General features: G+C 35.3%; 1 protein-coding gene across 11 annotated transcripts in view; it reads right to left on the reverse strand.

The window, feature by feature from the left end:
• Positions 1-20038, reverse strand: part of ofcc1 (orofacial cleft 1 candidate 1) — a 202358-nt gene that overhangs the window by 40638 nt on the left and 141682 nt on the right. For all 11 annotated transcript variants that reach the window (XR_015524744.1, XR_015524745.1, XR_015524746.1 and 8 more), the window contains one exon: positions 19151-19310. Coding sequence is in view for 7 of the 11 variants with exons in the window: in XM_087309188.1 (XP_087165314.1) it covers positions 19151-19310 (160 nt within the window). In the remaining 4 variants the exon portion in view is untranslated. The remainder of the gene's footprint in view (positions 1-19150; positions 19311-20038) is intronic.

Consider the following 20038-nt stretch of genomic DNA (forward strand, 5'->3'; position numbering starts at 1 on the left):
CGCACAGTTGTCAATTGTAGCATCCCTAGTGGTGACCCCTGATGAATAAAGGGGTCAAAAAGAAAATGAAAGATAATTAAATAAAATGAGATAAAATAAAACTAAATAAAATAAAATTAATTTAATTTAATTTAATTTAATTTAGTTTAAAGACCAATTAGTTTATTAAAAATAATACTAATTTGTTTTAAAGGTTAAACTACAAAACTCCCCAAAATGCCTTGACTGAAAGTTCTGACTGAGCACTTAAAGGATGATGCGTCTTGCACACTAAAAGAGGATAATTTTAGAGCTAGTATGCATATATGCATGCATGTATATGATATACTATTGCCGCAAACAAATGTTTTAACTGATCATCAGCAGAAGTTTTAGCAGTTTGTTGGTCTGAAGCCTTTGGCCTCCCTATCTAACAGCTTAATAAAACTGGGCCAGAAACAAGGCAACGATTCCAAGCACATCTACCAGCAAATCTACAACATAACAGATCAGAACAGAAATATATACAGTTGAAGTGAAAATTATAAGTCCCCCTTTTCATTTTTGATTTATTTTTTAATATTTCCCAAATGATGTTTAACAGAGCAAGGACATTTTCAAAGTATGTCTGATAATATTCTTTCTTCTGGAGAAAGTCTTATTTGTTTTATTTTGGCTAGAATAAAAGCAGTTTTAATTTTTTTTTTAAACATTTTAAGGTCAAAATTATTAGCCCTTTTAAGCTTTATATTTGTTTGATAGTCTACAAAACAAACCATAATAATACAATAACTTGCCTTATTACTCTAACCTGCGTAGTTAACCTAATTAACCTAGTAAAGCCTTTAAATGTCAAGTTAAGCTGTATAGCTGTATATAAGCTGTATAGTCTTGAAAAATGTATAGTAAAATATTATTTACAGTCATCATGGCAAAGATAAAATAAAAAAGTTATTAGAAAAGGGTTATTAAAATTATTAGAAAAAAATTTAGAAATGTGTTAAAAAAAAGAGTCTCTCTGTTAAACAGAAATTGGGGAACAAACAAACAGGGGGGCTAATAATTCTGACTTCAACTGTATAAATCAATCAATTGTCCAGTCAAAGTCCAGAGCTCATCCAGACTGAAATAACCCCTTCTGATCTGACATGATCTGAGAGACTGAAAAAGTCATACATAAAATGATTACTTTAAGTAATTACTGTAAAAAGTGGATCTATCTGAATTATAGACTGTCCTTGTCGCTCAGGGCTTTTCTATCTTCTATCTTGCCTTTCCTTTATGTAACCATCTGAGGTTTTACCTTCCAAATTTGAAGACCTGACCATTTTTTTGTCCAAATATGGAAAATAATGAAATCTAATAAGAGGTCCTAACTTTGTCACATGATTGTATGTTTGCATGCAGGTAAGCCAGGAGTTTCCAAACTCTGTCTTGGAGGGCCGGTGTCCTGCATATTTTAGTTCCGACCCCAATTAAACACACCTGAACCTAATCAAGCTCTTTCTAGGTATACTTAAAACTTCCAGGCAGGTGTGTTGGAGGAAGTTGGAGCTAAACTATGCAGGACACCGGCCCTCCAGGACCAAGTTTGGACACCCCTGAGATAAGCTCAGTGGAAAAACAACAAATAAAATTTTTAAAACTAATATTTTAGCATAAAGCAAATTGTGTGTAACCTTTCTTTTCTGTTCAAATTTAAAGTTGTCACTCTAACTGATAGCCTTGCTATTATGTGTTTTGTAAATACAGATCAGGGGTGCATTTTTCCAAAAACAAAGGAACTGCTTAACGATACAGTAGTACTTAGCATTGTTAGCACTATAAGTATAGTTTGTGTTACTAAGTATTGTTTGGGGAAACTAACTAGTTAGTTAGGACTGTTTCCAAAATGTTTCACCCACACAACGTTCAAACCATATTGGTTAGAACTTGCCTGAGTGGTTCTCCCAACAGGTCAAGTTGGGAGTACACAGCGTGAAATAAAAATATTGCTGCCTTAAATGTTTTAGTTGGATCAAATGATACATCAATCAAACGTTGATTAACTTAAAACATTTAGTTGATAACTGATTCAGTTATTAAAATAAGTTTGAGCAACTTAAAAATATGTCTTATCTTTTTTAAATGTTTTACTGTGCAAGTTTTTGATGCTACACTGATGTCTGCAAAATTGTTGCAACCAATCTGTGCTGAATTTAAACAAATTAAATTTACCAACTTAATGTGTTTGTTTAAATTCAGTCCAAATAAATAGTTTACAACTACTTAACTTAAATACATTTAGTAAATTAAAGGAATCATCTTTGAATATTTTTTTTCAGTGTGTTTGTGAATGTTCACTGGAATGACGGATTGAGGAAACGTTGAACAGAGATGGGTTGCGGCTGGAAGGGCATCCGCTGAGTAAAAACGTGCTGGATAAGTTAGCGGTTCATTCCGCTGTGGCGACCCCCATATTAATAAAGAGACTAAGCCGAAAAGAAAAGGAATGAAAGAATAGGACAAACAAAATTGTTCGGTTAAAATTTGAAAAATGTAGTTAGGTTTGTCCAGCTGACCCAAAACTGGCTAGAAACTACCCATTGTTTTTCAGTGCTTATACTGTAGCTAGATAAGCATTTCTTTAAATGATAAGTTAGCTTGAAGTAAGCACACAAGCTAAAAGTAACCATTATGAGCACCTGCTGTTTTTCTCTTGTATTATCAAGACAAAATGTCGCTGACCTTCCTCTAGTGCTCTACCCACCCAGTTTATATATAGTGCCGCTCCACCGCTGGAATCTGCAGCTTCTCAGTTCTGTCCCACTTGGCTTTAATTTACAGTGGGAAAATAATTAGAATCTCACTTTTGCGAAGAGTGGAGTGAAAATGTAAACAATGCTTCCCTGCGGGCGAGTGCTTCATCAAGTTGACAGGTGCATTTGAATGAGTCTGTGAGTGTGTGTGTGTGTGTGTGTGTGTGTGTGGCGGACAGCCTGGGTTATTTATGTGGCAGTTGCACATGGCAGGCCTGGTACAGTATGACGTGATGGGCAGATTACAGAAAAGGATCATGGGAGAGAAAAAGGTAAGTGGAAGTTGGGGTTTGAACTGCAGGGTGAATGTGGGGCCGGTGAGGGCATTCAGGAGCTATTAAGCTGAAATAGTGGGTTAAGCTGTTCCACAATACGAAAAAAAGCTCATAATATTATTTTCATATTTTAAATTATTTTAAATTTTATTTTTGTCAAATGTGAAGCCTGCTCCGAAAGGGAAGTGACCAAAAGTGTTCTGTAATAATCTATAAGATACTAATTTTAGCTAACTGTAGCTTCAGAAACAAATATGGATTGTCCTCATAAGAGCTTAATTAAAATTAAGTACATACCTTACACTACATTTATTTTAAATATTATTTTTACTAATATTGTTGTTGTTGTTGTTGCATTTTCTGTAGTATTTTATTTACTATTTTTATGTACTAAACATTATGTAGTTATACTAAATAATTAAAGCATGAAAATGTATTTTTAAAATGCTTATTGCTTATGATACATACATACATCAATACAGTTGCAATCAGAATTATTAAATTCCCTGAATTATTAGCCCCACTGTTTCTTTTTTTCCCCCAATTTCTATTAACGGAGAGAAGATTTCTTCAACACATTTCTAAATATAACTGTTTTAATAATTAATTTCTAATAACTGATTTATTTTATCTTTTGTTATGATTACAATAAATAATATTTTACTAGATATTTTTCAAGACACTTCTATACAGCTTAAAGTGACATTTAAAGGCTTAACTAGGTTAATAAGGTTAACTAGGCAGGTTAGGGTAATTAAGCAAGTTATTGTATAACGATAGCTTGCTCTGTAGAATATTGTAAAACTAATAATAATAAATAAATATAAGTATATATATATATATATATATATATATATATATATATATATATATATATATATATATATATATATATATGTATGTATGTATGTATGTATGTATATATGTATATATGTATATATATATATATATATATATATATATATATATATATATATATATATATATATATATATATATATATATATATATATTGTTTAAAAAAAAAAACAATTCTCACTGAAATAAAACAAATAAGACTTTCTCCAAAAGAAAAAATGTTATCAGACATAAAAATGTCTCTGTCAAACATCATTTGCGAAATATTAAGAAAAGAGAAAAAAATAATTGAAAGGAGGTCTAATATTTCTGACTTCAACTGTACACACACACACACACACACACACACACACACACACACACACACACACACACACACACACACACACACACACATACTGTATATGATGTATACATATACAAATTTTACCATATATAGACATTACTTATAATTAAACAATTATGAAATAAATCAGCAGCTACTAAGTATTGAATTGGTGGGGAATTATGCAGAATTTAAATAATTTAATATAATCATAAAATGAGAAAAAGTGACTGTGGGCACATTACAGTTAAAGCACACTGATTATAACCTCAAAGACCTTTTTTAAGACCTTTTCCATACATTTTAAGACCTTAAAACCACTTTAGGTTTCAACCAAAAACACTGGAAATTTTAACTTACAGTATCTTTACTAAATATTAATGTAAGAAACTAATCCAAAACTAAAACAGTATTCATATACCGAATAATGATCGATTAAATCTAGCTAATTCAGCAGGTCGGTGCCTACAGAACTGTAGAAATATTGCTGTTGCCTTGGTTACCACAATAAACAAAGCAGCATAATGTCTAATCTAGCAAGAGTTTGTTGATGTCATAATAAACTACACAGCATCCTGATATTCCTGATTTAATTCAGGCAAACTTTAGCATAAAATAATATAATGCATAAGCAAAAATGATTGAATACCATTTACCTCAATAGCATTTAAGATTTTTCAATATTTTTTATGGGCCCTAAATTTCTCTACATTAATTTATTAACATCTAATACTTTTTAAGACCCTGCGGATGCCCTGCTATTATTATAAACAATTTCCCCATATGGAAAGGGAGAACCTTTGCACTTTATTCACTACTGAGCTGATATATTGTGTATGAGCACCATGAATGTGTTTCTTTGGCTGCATGTTCATTTCATGCATGTACAGTATGTAAAGCAGAGACTCATGAATTACCCAAATATAACCTGCCAGTGGAACAGACATAGATGCACATTATTGCTGCATGCATGGCATGTTGTTTAATTAGGGCAGCATGAATATGTGGTGCTCGAGTGTGATTTGGCTGTGGAACGGCTCTATATCTGCTCCAACGCTCCCACATACATGACAAAACACTGCTGAACATCAGCATGAAGCAAATGAATCATCTCAAGATCATTTGTATTGTTTATTTATCTTTTGTAAGCAGCTGACAGCGAGTGCTCTTCTGACAGTACAACTCATTTACCTCGGTGAACCCATGCTAATGTTAATGCCACTCTACTCTGATGTGGGCTTGACTAAAATTGGCCTGGTAGAGAGAATTATAAACTAAACGGGCATGAATATTTAACTTTAGACTCGAAGCAGAGGGACCGATAAAAAGGAGATCGTATCTGAGCTCGGGATAATCTGCCTGATGCATCTGCATAATTCACCGTTACTAATCTGCTTTTATAAATGCTCAAAAAGCCCATTTAATCCATAAACAACTGGCAAGGACTTGCATGAAGCAGTGATGTCTAGAAGTGAAACTTTTTCGAGGTTTATTTAGAGGCTGGGGAAATCAAGGATATTTACAATCCATGTCTTAATGTTACCAATATTTTCACACAGTACATTAACTTGAGTATCAGCACACATACGCTTTAAAAGCCAAAATTGGAGTGATTCATTTGGGTTTCATTTAAACGTCAGATAGATTGTCAAACAAAATAAAAGCCAAATCTTATGAGAAAACAACTCTTTTTAAAGCTGAGTTTGTATAATGCCTCAAACAGCATCCTCAAACGGTATACTCACCGGTCACTTTATTAGGTACACCTAACTAGTACCGGGGAATTTGCTTTCAGAACTGCCTTAATGCTTTGGGCACATATTCAACAAGATACTGGACATATTCCTCAGAGATCTTGGTCTATATTGACATGATAGCATAACGCAGTTGCTGCAGATTTGTCAGCTAAAAAAATATGATAGAATCTCCCATTCCCCCACATCTCAAAGGTGCTCTATTGGATTGAGATCTGGTGATTGTGCAGGCCATTTGACATTTGACTCGTTGCATGTCTAAGAAACCAGTATGTGATGATTCACACTTGGACATGTTGCATTATGCTGTTGGAAGTAGCCATCAAATGATGGGTACACTGTGGTCATAAAGCGATGGACTTGGTCAGCAGCAATACTCAGGTAGGCTGTGGTGTTAACATGATGCTCAATTGGTACTTATGGGTCCAAAGTGTGCCAAGAAAATATACACCACCAGCCTGAACCGTTGATACAAGGCAGGATGGATCCATGCTTTCATGTTGTTGACGCAAAATGTTGACCCTACCATTCGAATGTCACAGCAGAAATCGAGACTCATCAGATCAGACGTTTTCCACTATTCTATTGTCCATTTTTGGTGAGCCTGTGCGAATTGCTTCAGTTTCCTGTTCTTAGTTGACAGGAGTGGCGCTCGGTGTGGTCTTCTGCTGCTGTAGCCCATCCGCCTCAAGGTGTTCAAGGTATTCAGAGATGCTCTTCTGCGTACCTTGGTGGTAACAAGTTATTTGAGTCACTGCTGTCTTTCAGCTGGAACCAGTCTGGCCATTCTCCTCTGACCTCTAGCATCAACAAAGCATTTGTGCCCACAGAACTGCCATTCACTGGATATTTTTTTCTTTGTCAGACCATGCTCTGTAAACCCAAGCGATGGTTGCGCATGAAAATCCCAGTAGATCAGCAGTTTCTGAAATACTCAGACAAGCCCATCTGGCACCAACAACCATGCCTTGTTCAAAGTCACTTAAATCACCTTTTTTCTCCATTCTGATGCTGGTTGGATGGTTGGTTTGAACTGCAGCAGATCGTCTTGACCATGCCTAAATGCATTGAGTTGCATGCGATTGGCTGATTAAAAAAGTGTGTTAACGAGCAGTTCGACAGGTGTACCTAATAAAGTGGCCGGTGAGTTCACATGTATGATAATTATACAGTGTAAGCTGATAATATAAAATGTTTCTACTCACTGGTTTACAGTGTATAAAAAAAAAAAGTACTTCCTTTAGGTACAGTTTACAAGAATCCATACTTTAGCAGAGTATTTTTATTTTGGGAAATCTCTACTTCACTACGTATCATAAAAAATAAATAAATAAAATAAACATCCGATTCCTCATTATTCTAAAGTGGAGAAAACATCAACTACTCGCTTATGTATCAGGGGTGCATTTATGATTTACTAACAGTATGAGTTACTGTTGAAGAAATGATCAAGACTGTAAAAAGCATAACATTTACAGTAAAAAAAACAGCAGTTAACACAGTTAAATATAGTAAAAGAAATTGCTAAAACTAAAACAACAACAAAAAAACATTACATTTTATGATAAACTATCAGTATTACATTATTACAGAAGTGTTGAAGTACTACAGAAGTGTTGATGTACATCCACACATTGCACCTTTGTCACATACAAAAACATAACCTGTCCTAAAGCATGTCGAGATGAGATACACAAATTCTTGTCACAAGCAACTTTTCTACAATCAGAGTAACATGCACAACCTATCGTTTCAGCATCAAAATAACAATGTGATCATTCTCAATAGTCACATCACATGTATAAGCAATGTTGAGTCTGGATTGTAATTTATCAGTTGTTTTTTGAGGCCTGTGGCTGTGTGAGGGTTCTAAAAAGCATTGATGCCTATGAAATTGTACCAGTTGTTTCTTTAATAAATTAATAGCGATACATTTTAAATGAATTTTTTATAAAACAAAGACTTTGTGGTATTATTTTACATTTGATCATTTAATTACTGTAATACCCAAATACACTCCTCAGAAAACAATAAAACTATGTTTATCTAATTTGTATCGTTTTCTTTATTGAATTTATCGATGCTTTAGATTGTTTATTATAGTTTATGCACCTGAAATTGTATTCACAATATATATCACAGAATTTTAAAAAAATATCGCAATATTAGATTTTTCATTATCCTGCAGCTCTAATACTAAAATATGGAAGGTGCTCAGTGTCATTCACACAATCACTAAACACCATGGTGGTAACACACGGCACTAATGAGATAAACATTTATTTTCAACATTAGATGAAAATTAAAACTCTTAAGTACATACAGTAAATAACAAACATAACCATATTAATGTAAAAATACATAAACAAGTGAGGGGTCGTGGAGGGGGAATTCTGATGTCAATTTCCAGTTATTCACAGTATATATTATGAAGACTTAACCAAGTGACACATTTTTCTACAATTAAAATGAGTTGTTTTCATAGTGTAGCCACAATTGTTTCCTGGTCTGTCACAGATTTGTTGTCTGAATTTTCTAAAGTGTTAGAAACTGTTACAAAAACTATACATATACACTTGTAATCATGCTTATTTATCTGCATACTACTGATTATTAATAGCAACCTGTACATATATTCATATATTGTAACATATACACTTATAATCATGTTCATCTATCCCTGTACATATATTCATATATTGTAACATATACACTTATAATCATGTTTATCTATCCCTGTACATATATTCATATATTGTAACATATACACTTATAATCATGTTTATCTATCCCTGTACATATATTCATATATTGTAACATATACACTTATAATCATGTTTATCTATCCCTGTACATATATTCATATATTGTAACATATACACTTGTAATCATGTTTATCTATCTGCACACTACTGATTATTAATAGCAACCTGCACATATATTCATATATTGTAAATCTGTTCATAGCTTATCCAACCTGTATATAATGTTCATGGTACATCCATCTGTAAATATCACCATAGTTTTTCTATAACTGCACTTTATAACTTATACCTGTATCCTGCACTTGCTGCTATTGCACTGCTGGTTAAACCTAAACTGCATTTCGTTGCATTGTACTTGTACATGTGTAATGACAATAAAGTTGTATCTAATCTAATTTAAAAAAATGAAATTTAAATGATGTCAAATGATTGCTGTAATGTTAAATTAAGCAGCACTTTCACTAATAAAGAATGATTAATAAATAAAACGTAAAATCAAGCACTGTTACTAATGTGCTTTTACTGGACAAATATTTGATTAGAATACAGTTGAAGTCAGAACTATTTGCCCCCCTTTAATTCTTTTCTTTTTTTAAATATTTCCCAAATGATGTTTAACAGAGCAAGGAAATTTTCACAGTATGTCTGATAATATTTTTTCTTCTGTAAAAAGTCTTATTTGTTTTATTTCAGCTAGAATCAAAGCAGTATTGAATTTTTTACAAACCATTTTATGGTCAAAACTATTAGTCCCTTTAAGCTTTATATTTTTAGATAGTCTACAGAACAAACCACCGTTATACAATAAGTTCCCTAATTACCCAAACCTGCCTAGTTAACCTAATTAACCTAGTGAAACCTTTACATGTCACTTTAAGCTGTATAGAAGTGTCTTTAAAAATATCTAGTAAAATTGTATTTACTGTCATCATAGCAAATATAAAATAAATCAGTTATTAGAAATGAGTTACTAAAACTATTATATTTGGAAATGTTTGGAAAAAATCTTCTCTCTGTTAAACAGAAATTAGAGAAAAAATAAACAGGGGGCTAACAATTCAGGGGGGCTAATAATTCTGACTTTATCTGTTTTGTGTACTTCGTCCGCCACTGCTAACTTATGCGCAGCTTTAATCAAACAGAATATATTGTTGGGGAAACCTTGCCAAAATATCGATACAACATTTGAGATTGCTGAAGTATGATTTATTTCCCCCCTTCTTGTTTTGTTTTAGCAACACACTGTCTCCATTCTCCGACTCTGATGGGGAACACAATCAGCTGAAGTTGTTGCCTGAAAACAATTTCATTTCGTTTGCTCACGAGGGGGGAGAAAAATGATATTAAAAAGCTGATATTCTCACAAATCCCTGTTGTGTTGCATCTTTAAACAATGTTCACTGACTTACTGACCATCCAATTTGTTCCTTCTGTTTTACATTATGGGCAAACGAGAGAGAGGGAGAGAAAGAGGGAGACAGAGAGCGAGAGATTACAGGATCTATATGAGTTTAAACATGTGGACTCAATTTCAAGCTCCCAGCTGCAATTGTTTTGACAGCTGACCACGTGCAATATGTTCGGATAAAATTAAAAGAAAAGTCCGTCTCTGATAAAACCAACGCCGAGCCTGGTATGTGGAAAACAAGCCCTGCATAAAAACAATCACAGTGCTGCCATGTTTTCAGAGCGTGTGACTGAAGTAACTCTTGCTCACTTTGTAAGGTAATGTTTTTACTGATTACTCATCCATCACCGAATTCTGACTTATTTGTGACCATTAAAAAGCAGCCAATCTGAAAAAAAAAACTGAACGAGATAGAAGTTTTATAATAAATTAGCCTAGAAGGGCTTAAAAGCGCTTCTAAAATCCAGTCCTCTCTTTTTCCTAACAATTGTGCGACTGCAACACTTTCACACATTGCTGCCCACCAAAAGTCGTTGACCTTTTCTGCATGGCAGACGTGTCTCCTCTGCAGTCATGTCGTATTGAGCTCTGTTGTGTGGCTCTGTGCTGCTGTAGCCTGGGGCCTTGCAGCCTCTGTGCACTGTCCACTAATAGCCTCCTGTAATTGAAGAAGCGGCTTTCAGAACTAATGCAAGCAAACAGGCTGGCGGAGTGGAAGGGGGAGGAGGGGAGGGTTGCAGGTGCCTTCCTGTGACCCTTCCCATATCAGGGCAGCTTCTGAGCAGCCTTCCCCTTCAATTCTGTGTTTATGTTCCTGTTTTGGGTGTTTTTCCAGGGCTTTTTCAGACCCATTATTGCTTGACGCTATCTCCGGAGTTTGTCGGTCATGGGCCACTAGTCAGCAGGTGAGCTTTGGTAAGATATTACCGAACTAAAGCTGATAGGTGTGCAAATGTGTCTTAAACTATATAGGACTTCAATTAAAACAATTTTTTTTTTTCAAATATAAAAATCAAACTATTTTTTTTCGAATATTGAAATTAATTTTTGTTTTTTGAACATATTCATTGTTTTCTAATATATCAAACTAGCTATCAATGTAACATTAAAGTAAAAAAGTAACATTGACGCACTAAAATAATGCATTTTCTTGACTAACGCATGAGCACTGTTCTGATTTATTCACTTTAACCCACTTTATGTATTAACCTTAAATTAACCATTTGGATTACATACATGCTTTGTTTCGTACATCCACATACATTTTATACAAGTGTACTTATAATTAAAAATAGCTTAAAGTAGAAATAAAATAGTAATTTAGCTATTCGTCATTTTTACGGTAAATCGATTACATTCTTGAACCTACAACTAAGCCTTAAAGGGCACCTATGATGAAAATCATCTTTTGTAAGCTGTTAAGACAGAACTTAGTTTAGGTATAGTGTGTCTACAGTCATATTGGGGTGATATAAACACAGAAGCAAACCAATTGGCACACTATACACTATGCACTATGTACTTATGCACTTACACACTCAACAGTATAGTATATGTATGTAGTGTCGTCCCAAATCGCACACTAATGTTTTCTTACTAAGCGGAAATTCAATCCGTTTCCCTAATGACATTTGACGGTTGCCAAATTAGTGAAATAAACGACCGAATTATCAAATAATACCTGCCGTAAATATAACCACATTCACCATCGGAAGGCGCTATAATCTCTCTTGTAGGAGAATTTTGCTTTCACCATCCAAAATAAATAAAGTTATCCAACATGTGCGTCCGATAGCTCCGCCCTTTCCGCTACATAAGCAAACAGGCGGTCGTTGAGAGCGTGAAGTGTCCATCATTCCACATTTAATTTTACCGGCTGAATAAGTGCATTATCTGGGTAATTAAAGTGCACTTATTATTTTTAGAGTTTTCAGTGTGAGTGCACTACTTACACTATTTATACTACAAAATGGCGTAGAATAGTGCAAAAGTGTGCGATTTGGGATGCAGCTAATAAGTCTTTTTTTTATTTCCTGACGTTTAAATAGGATCCAAATCCCTCCCATCTTGAGGCCCACCACGTAGAAGTGAGGTTTCCCCACCCACCAAATTGTTTGTTAGCTGCGTATCAACTTGTCTCTGTAGTGACACGTTAACGCGTATAATGCGTATAATCATATCAACAAGACCGGACTTGCAATAAGCATTCAAAAGATCTGTTCAGCTCGCTCTGCTCTTTAATCATCATCATATCTAATGAAGTATGAGTTTTGCAAGTTTAAAATGTTTTAAAACTGTGCATGTTAACAAATTACAGTGATTTACTTTTGCTTTACCTTATTACCACAGCTGCATGTCAGTACAATTATAAAAGAAGACGCTTCAATCCCGGATTGTGGATGTTAAATCAGGTTCATTTTGTACATTAATATAATGGATATCTATACGGCAGTGGATATATAATGTGTATCCTGACACATTTGTGTGCAAAAACAGTGCAAAGTTTAATGCGTGCGTTATCTGTGTGTGTGTCTGTGTGTGTGCGCTTGAACTTTGTAATGACACTGTGTGTGACTCATCATTGCAGAAAGGCTTGAAAAGGGTTTATGCAGAGCTATGTCTCTTCCCATACTGATAAACCTACAGAGAACGGTTAATGAGACTTTTTCCCATTTTATATGGTTCATTTCGCAGCATCGTTGTTGTAATATAATTACAATACAACCAGTTAAGTAGACTTTGGCATTCATTTAGTTGCTCACGTAAAACAAGATAAAAAGCTTTTTACACGCACGTGCCCATCAGGATTTGCATACTAGCGCAGAAGCTCTATTGAATATACTGGGGTAAAATAAATGTTCATATTTTAAAGACAATAGCGGGGGAAAATGTAATTTAATGCAGTGCTTCTTGTACATTCTGAGATCCACTTTATGTTGAATAACACTCAGGCAGTGGAGATTGTAGATTTTTAAAGAAAACAGACCTTAAGGGTTTGTAACTCCATACAGTTCACCGCTTGAAGCGTTTGACCCAGGTTACTAACAAATTAAAAGTCCTTCTGCATACTTTCGCATATACCCAATTAACTCCACAACAAATGCAAAAATAATCATTGTTAAAGTTCTTACTGAAGTATTTCTCACATAGTTACGTGAGATCTGCTTCCATCGTGTCCATCACTATGCTGTTTATCTGACACAGCCGAGGCGGAGATTAAGGCATACTCTGACAGGCACATGAGAACGATGAGCAAGAAGATCTAGCATTAAAGGCACAGGAAACAAAAACAGCTACATTGTGTTCACAGCAAAAATAAATAAATAAATTAATTAATTAATAAAATTCCAATATTCTGAAAGGCATAATAAGTATTCTGATGGGTGTTTTGAGCTGAAACTTTACAGACACATTCTGGTGACACAAAAGTCTAATCCTAAATCTTGAAAAAGGCGTAAAATGGGTGCCCTTTAAATGGTTAATTCACCTGATAATGATATTACCCCAAAATGTACTCTCCCTCATGTGCTTTTAAACCTTTATGAGTTTCTTTCTTCTGCTGAACACAAAAGAAGATATTCTGAAGAATGCTGATTGCTGGGACACGTTGACTTTCATAGTAGGAAAAAAAAATACAATGAAAGTAAAAGGGGACCAGATATCAGCATTTTTCAAAATATTTTATGTTGTGTTCAACAGAAGAAAGAATCTCAAATAGTTTTAAACAAGTAAAGGTTGAGTAAATGATGACAAAATTAACATTTTTGGGTGAACTAACCCTTAAACCCACCATTAAACCACTATTTCACTAAAACTGTTAATAACCGTATTAATTAGCACAATAAGCACATATTACATGTATACTTAATAAACTAAATCAAGAGAATTATTTTAAAATTACTTTTTACTTGTTTTGTTTTTTTCTTACATTATGCTATGTGGAAATTAAGACTGGACTATATATCGTCTCAGCAATGATATCACAATGTTTATATACGCAATAGTCGCATCGCAAAGATATGCAATGTTGAGTCTGACTTATAACTGACCAGGAGCTAGAGAGTTGTGTGTAATCACTGTAATTATATGGATTATATAAGAAATATGCAAAAAAAAAAAAGTTTTTCTTTGATAGAATGTTTGTCTTGTTTCTAGTCCAAATATCTACATTTCAAAGTAAAAACAAAATTATTTCGCTTAACCCACTGGCAGATCATTTTGCTTGTTTTAAGGAAAAAACTCTTCAGAAACCTGTAAGTTTTTTTTTTCTTCTGACAGTGAAAGCTAAACAATATTTTTTTACCTGCTCTAAATTTTTATTTTTTTTAACATTTGGACTATAAACAAGACAAAACAAAGTCAGAAAAGCATTTGTTTGCATTGTGATTAATCCATTTCTAATGCTGAATACTGTTAGGTTCCCTAGAAACAAATAGAGCTATTCGAACTCTAATGAAACCGTAATGAAACAAAATCTAATGAAACAAATCTTGTGAAACGGTAGTGATATCGCAATATTTATCACAGTAACATTTTACATTTTTCCCATATTGTGCAGCAGACCTACTGGGAATCACCCAATGCCTTATTAAACTGTTTTATAAAACACTGTGTGTAAAATAAAAGCAGAATAGTGTCATGTTTGTCACAAAACACCAGTATGAAAAGGTCCCATATAACTCTATCTTAATAATCTCAAATGGAGAGACGGAGAGATGAGTGGTGCACAATAAGAGAGCGGCAGTCTGCTCATCATTAGATCTTCAATGCGTGTGCTCCCCTTCCTGTGACAGGTTGGGCCCCCTGTCAGTTGTTTTGCAAAGCACCTTGGGTGTTCCCTAAATTCAGCCCATGGAAAGACATTACCAAGACAAGTGGAGACAAATAGCATGACAGAGCGCAAATCTCGATGCGATTCAGTAGCAAAAACATCTCCAGGGCTATCAGCAGCCATTAGCGCAACGTTCTGGTGAATTACGGTGAAGATTACAGGGACGCCGGACTCCTCTGTCACTGTCACACAGCCGGTGACAAAACAGTTTGCGTTACCTGCTTAAGCACGGCAGACATTAGCACCTCCCTTCCAGGTACAGTAATCAAGAAGGTGACGGCACGCAATTAATGAGGTCCATCTGCAGCAGTGCCTATACATAATTAATGAGCTCATTATCCGCACACTTTGACTTTAGGCCCCTTCGCTAGACACACAGACTACAGGAGCGCAGTTAAAATACAAAGTATATGTGGTTAGCATCAGAAAAAACGGCGCAGTTTAACACAAACAAGTCTTTGCAGGAAAAGCAGTCCTTATTTTTATTCAGTGGCCACTGAATGCTAGCATGATGATGTTGATCACATGGACTGGAAGAAAATAAGTAACAATAATATGAAGTTTCTAGAAAAAAAACATGTAGAATTTGATCATTATAAATCCAAGCGACTTCAAGTATTATTTACAGTTGGTTGTTTTATTACTGTATAATGTTGCTCAGAGGAAGCAACTGATGAGTTACCCATGATTGTTTCATCATCACAGTGCATCCGGAAAATATTCATAGAGCTTCGCTTTTTCCACATTTTTTTATGTTACAGCCTTATTCCAAAACAGATTAAATTCCTTTATTTCCTCAAAATTCTATACATAATACCCCATAATGACAATGTGAAAAAGAGTTTTTGAAATTGTTGCAAATTTATTAAAAATAAAAAACCTGAAAAATCACATGTACATAAGTATTCACAGACTTTGCCGTGAAGCTCTAAATTGAGCTAAGGTACATGCTGTTTCCAGCAGCTTTACTGGAGTTCATCTGTGGTAAATTCAGTTTATTGGACATGATTTGAAAAGGCTGTCTATATAAGGTCCCAGGGTTGACAGTGCATGTCAAAGCACAAAGCAAGCATGAAGACAAAGGAATTGTCTGTAGACCTCCAAGACAGAATTGTCTCGAGGCAAAACATTTCTGCTGCTCTGAAAGTTCCAATGAGCACAGTGGCCTACATCATCCGTAAGTGGGAGATGTTTGGAACCACCAGGGCTCTTTCCAGAGCTGGCCGACCATCTAAGCTAAGTGATCAGGAGAGAAGGGCTTTAGTTAGGGAGGTGATCAATAACACGATGGTCACTCTGTTTGACCTCCAGTGTTATTCTGTGGAGAGAGGAGAACCTTATAGAAGGACAACCATTTGTGCAGCAATCCAGCAATCAGGCCTGTATGGTAGAGAGGCCAGATGGAAGCAACTGCCCTGCTGGAATTTGCCAAGGACATCTGAAGGACTCTCAGACTATAAGAAACAAAATTCTCTGGTCTGATGAGACTAAAATTGAACTCTTTGGAGTGAATGCCAGGCTTTACGTTTGGAGAAAACCAGGCACCGCTCATCACCAGGCTAATACCTTACTACAGTGAAGCATGGTGGTGGCAGCATCATGCCGTGTAGATGTTTTTCAGCAGCAGGAACTGGAAGACTAGTCAGGATAGACGGAAAGATGAATGCAGGAATGTACAGAGACATACTGAATGAAATTCTGCTTCAGAGTGTTCTCAACCTTAGACTCGGGTCACCTTTCAGCAGGACAATGATCTAAAGTACACCACTAAAATATCAATGGCGTGGCTTCACAACAACTCGGTGAATGTCCTTGAGTGGCCCAGCCAGAGCCCAGACCTAAATCCTATTAAACATCTCTAGAGAGGTCTGAAAATGGCTGTACACCGTCGCTTCCCATCCAACCTGATAGAGCTTGAGAGGTACTGCAAAGAGGAATGGGCAAAAATTCCCAAAGACTAGTGTACCAAGCTTGTGGCATCATATTTACTAAGACTTGAGGCTGTAATTGCTGCCAAAGGTGCATCAACAAAGTATAGTGCAAAGGCTGTGAATGCTTATGTACATGTGATTTTTCAGGTTTTTTATTTTTAATAATTTGCAACAATTAAAAAAAAAACATTTTTTTTTACATTGCCATTATGGGATATTGAGTAGAATTTTGAGGAAGTAAATGAATTTACTCTATTTTGGAATAAGGCTGTAACATAAAAAAATGTGTAATAAGTGAAGCTTTCCGCATACAGTGAAGCATACAGCTTGCACTGTATGATCGTTTCTATATTCTATAAAGAGTAATGTATTTTATTTTAGCTATTAAACATTTGAAAATGCCTTTAATAATCTTGGGGACTGGACACTGATTTTAGGTATGAAAATGTTTTATTCATGTAGGAGTAAATAAAAATGAAGGTCACCACAAATTGTGTCAATCATTGCAACACTATAAAATTCCCTTTTGTAATGATCTGCACATGTACTATCGCCATAGGCAGTCATACAAGCCGCTAAAACTTTGTGAAGTTTCAACGCGTCCCGTGGCTCTATCTGTACCTGTAAATGTTTTCCACACTCTCTCCACCCCCATTCTCTGCTAATGAAGGCCTCGTGGCCTCTTGTTATTAAAATCACGCCTCTTTCTGCCATATTAATTGGGTCCATAATAAGGAATGTGCCGGATTCATTATTTAATTGTGAGGGAACATTTGGAATACAGTTTCTGAAATCTATTTTTAATGAAAACTACTACATCCTGACCTAATCATATCAAGCATACTCTATCTAATTAAGGATGCAAAAAATCATTAGAGTTGCAAAATATTAGTTTCAGCTCTGTCTGGCTGCTCCCTCCCCTCCCAACATACATATTTTTTTGTCTAGCGTGTTGATAAATTCTTAATGAGGGAAAAATGACAAAAATTTGCATGTAGGCAAATTAGTTTAATAGGGATATGTCTTTGCTGAGTTGGGAAAGTGACCCTTTTTTGCATAGAGAAATTGCCACAATAATTATGAAATAATGGCCTGGCCCCGTCTTATTTAAATGAAAAATCGTCAGCCTGAATAATGTAAAAATTGTGGAATGCAATAACCCTAAATTTTCATCATGCTGGCAAATGTGTTTAATGTGCTAGCATTTTATCAGTTCAATAATGGCAAATTAGGGCCAATATGAGAGAGGAGGTTGTGACTGTAGTTCTAAGACGGAGACCGCTCTAGTTGGAAAAAAGATTCTGCAAGTGGCTTGCTAAACGATGCTGTTTTCTTAATTACAATCTAAACAACTGCATCCAATTAGTAGCACCTACTTTACTAATATTGTCACAGCTGTAGCCGTGCGTTCAGAATCTAAAACATAAATGGGGTCATTGCAAAAGGCTGCAAAAATAATGTGATTAGCAAAGGTCTACCATTGGAGCTGGGAATTACAGAATGCCTTTTTAATGACTTGTTTGACAGCCAATAACATTTCTTCATCAAGACCACTAAAAGAGGAGTTGCCACCCAAGTTGTGTGTGCGTGTGCGTGTGTCCTCATGCGTGCCTCTGTTGATTGAGCGGTCTTTTTTCTTAATGAAATATTGCTGGAAATTGATTTCCGTGGATTAATCAAGCCCAATTCCTTTTTGGATAATTAGCCCCAACTAATTAGACTAGCTAAAAACCTCTGTGACAAATTTTTGGCATTCATAAATGTAACTAAAGAAAACAGAACGATTGGAAATAATAACGTTATATCCTTTGATTTGATTTTATGTTAATTATAATGCATATTATAAAGCTCAGTGAACAGTTCAATGTGACAGTCCGTTTCTGAAAGCCATCACAAAGGCTTTCTTACTCATAAATGCTAGCGGGCATCTATGAGCCATCAGACAGACAGAAATCTTTTGCAGAGGCAATCTGATGGATTAGTATCAACTACCATTTTGCCCATCTTCTTTAAAACAACCATTAATCCAATTAAGCGCCTGAGACTTGAGGAGAGCTTTGCAACAATCAAGCATTATGTGGTAATGCAGCCCGTGGCAGCTGGATTTCCTTCTTGCAAATATATATGTATACGAATTTTTTATTATTATTTTTTTATCTGAATCACCGGACCAGTGTTCAGTACAGGTTTTACCATATAAACAGGTCGGAAGTTCCTCAGACTCACCTTACGTCTCTCTCCGTTGAAGCCTCTCCATTGCTCTGCCTTCTTTACAATGTAATCGAGCTCCTGGTTGGAGACCTCCATATCGTGTGGCACAAAGAACTCTCTCTCAGTGCCGTGGAGGCGTTGGTAGATATCTAACAATCTTCCATCATTGTGCAGCCTGTAAAAAGAAAAGCAGTAAACACTTCTTGTCAATCTTGTCATGCATAAAATGATTTAGTATTATTACATTCAAACTGTGGTATAAATTAGACAGAATTATAGGGGAAAACACCATGTTCTGTAATCAGTCACAATGCAAAAGAATCAATGGCGTTCCCAGTTGGCAATGTCAACATTAGTGTTGTGCTCTTAAGAATGCTGCTTTCTGTTACTTTTCTTTCTTTTTTATAATTTATTTGGTCCATTTTTATCTATCTATCTATCTATCTATCTATCTATCTATCTATCTATCTATCTATCTATCTATCTATCTATCTATCTATCTATCTATCTATCTGTCTGTCTGTCTGTCTGTCTGTCTGTCTGTCTGTCTGTCTGTCTGTCTGTCTGTCTGTCCATCCATCTATCTTTCCATCCATATGCCCGCCCGTCCGTTTGTCCGTCCATCCATCCATCCATCCATCCATCCATCCATCCATCCTTCAGTCTGTCTGTCTATCCTTCCATTAGTCCATCCATCAATCCATCCATTTATTCATCTGTCCATCCATCCATCCATCCTTTTATATATCCGTCTGTCTGTCTGTCTGTCTGTCTATCTATCCTTCCATCCATCTATTCATCATTCTGTCTGTCTGTCTGTCTGTTCATCCATCCATCCTTTTATATATCCGTCTGTCTGTCTATCTATCCTTCCATCCATCCATTCATCATTCTGTCTGTCTG

This window comes from Danio rerio, chromosome 24 (assembly GCF_052040795.2).
Source record: "Danio rerio strain M-AB ecotype USA chromosome 24, GRCz13ab, whole genome shotgun sequence".
Classification (NCBI taxonomy): Eukaryota; Metazoa; Chordata; class Actinopteri; order Cypriniformes; family Danionidae; genus Danio; species Danio rerio.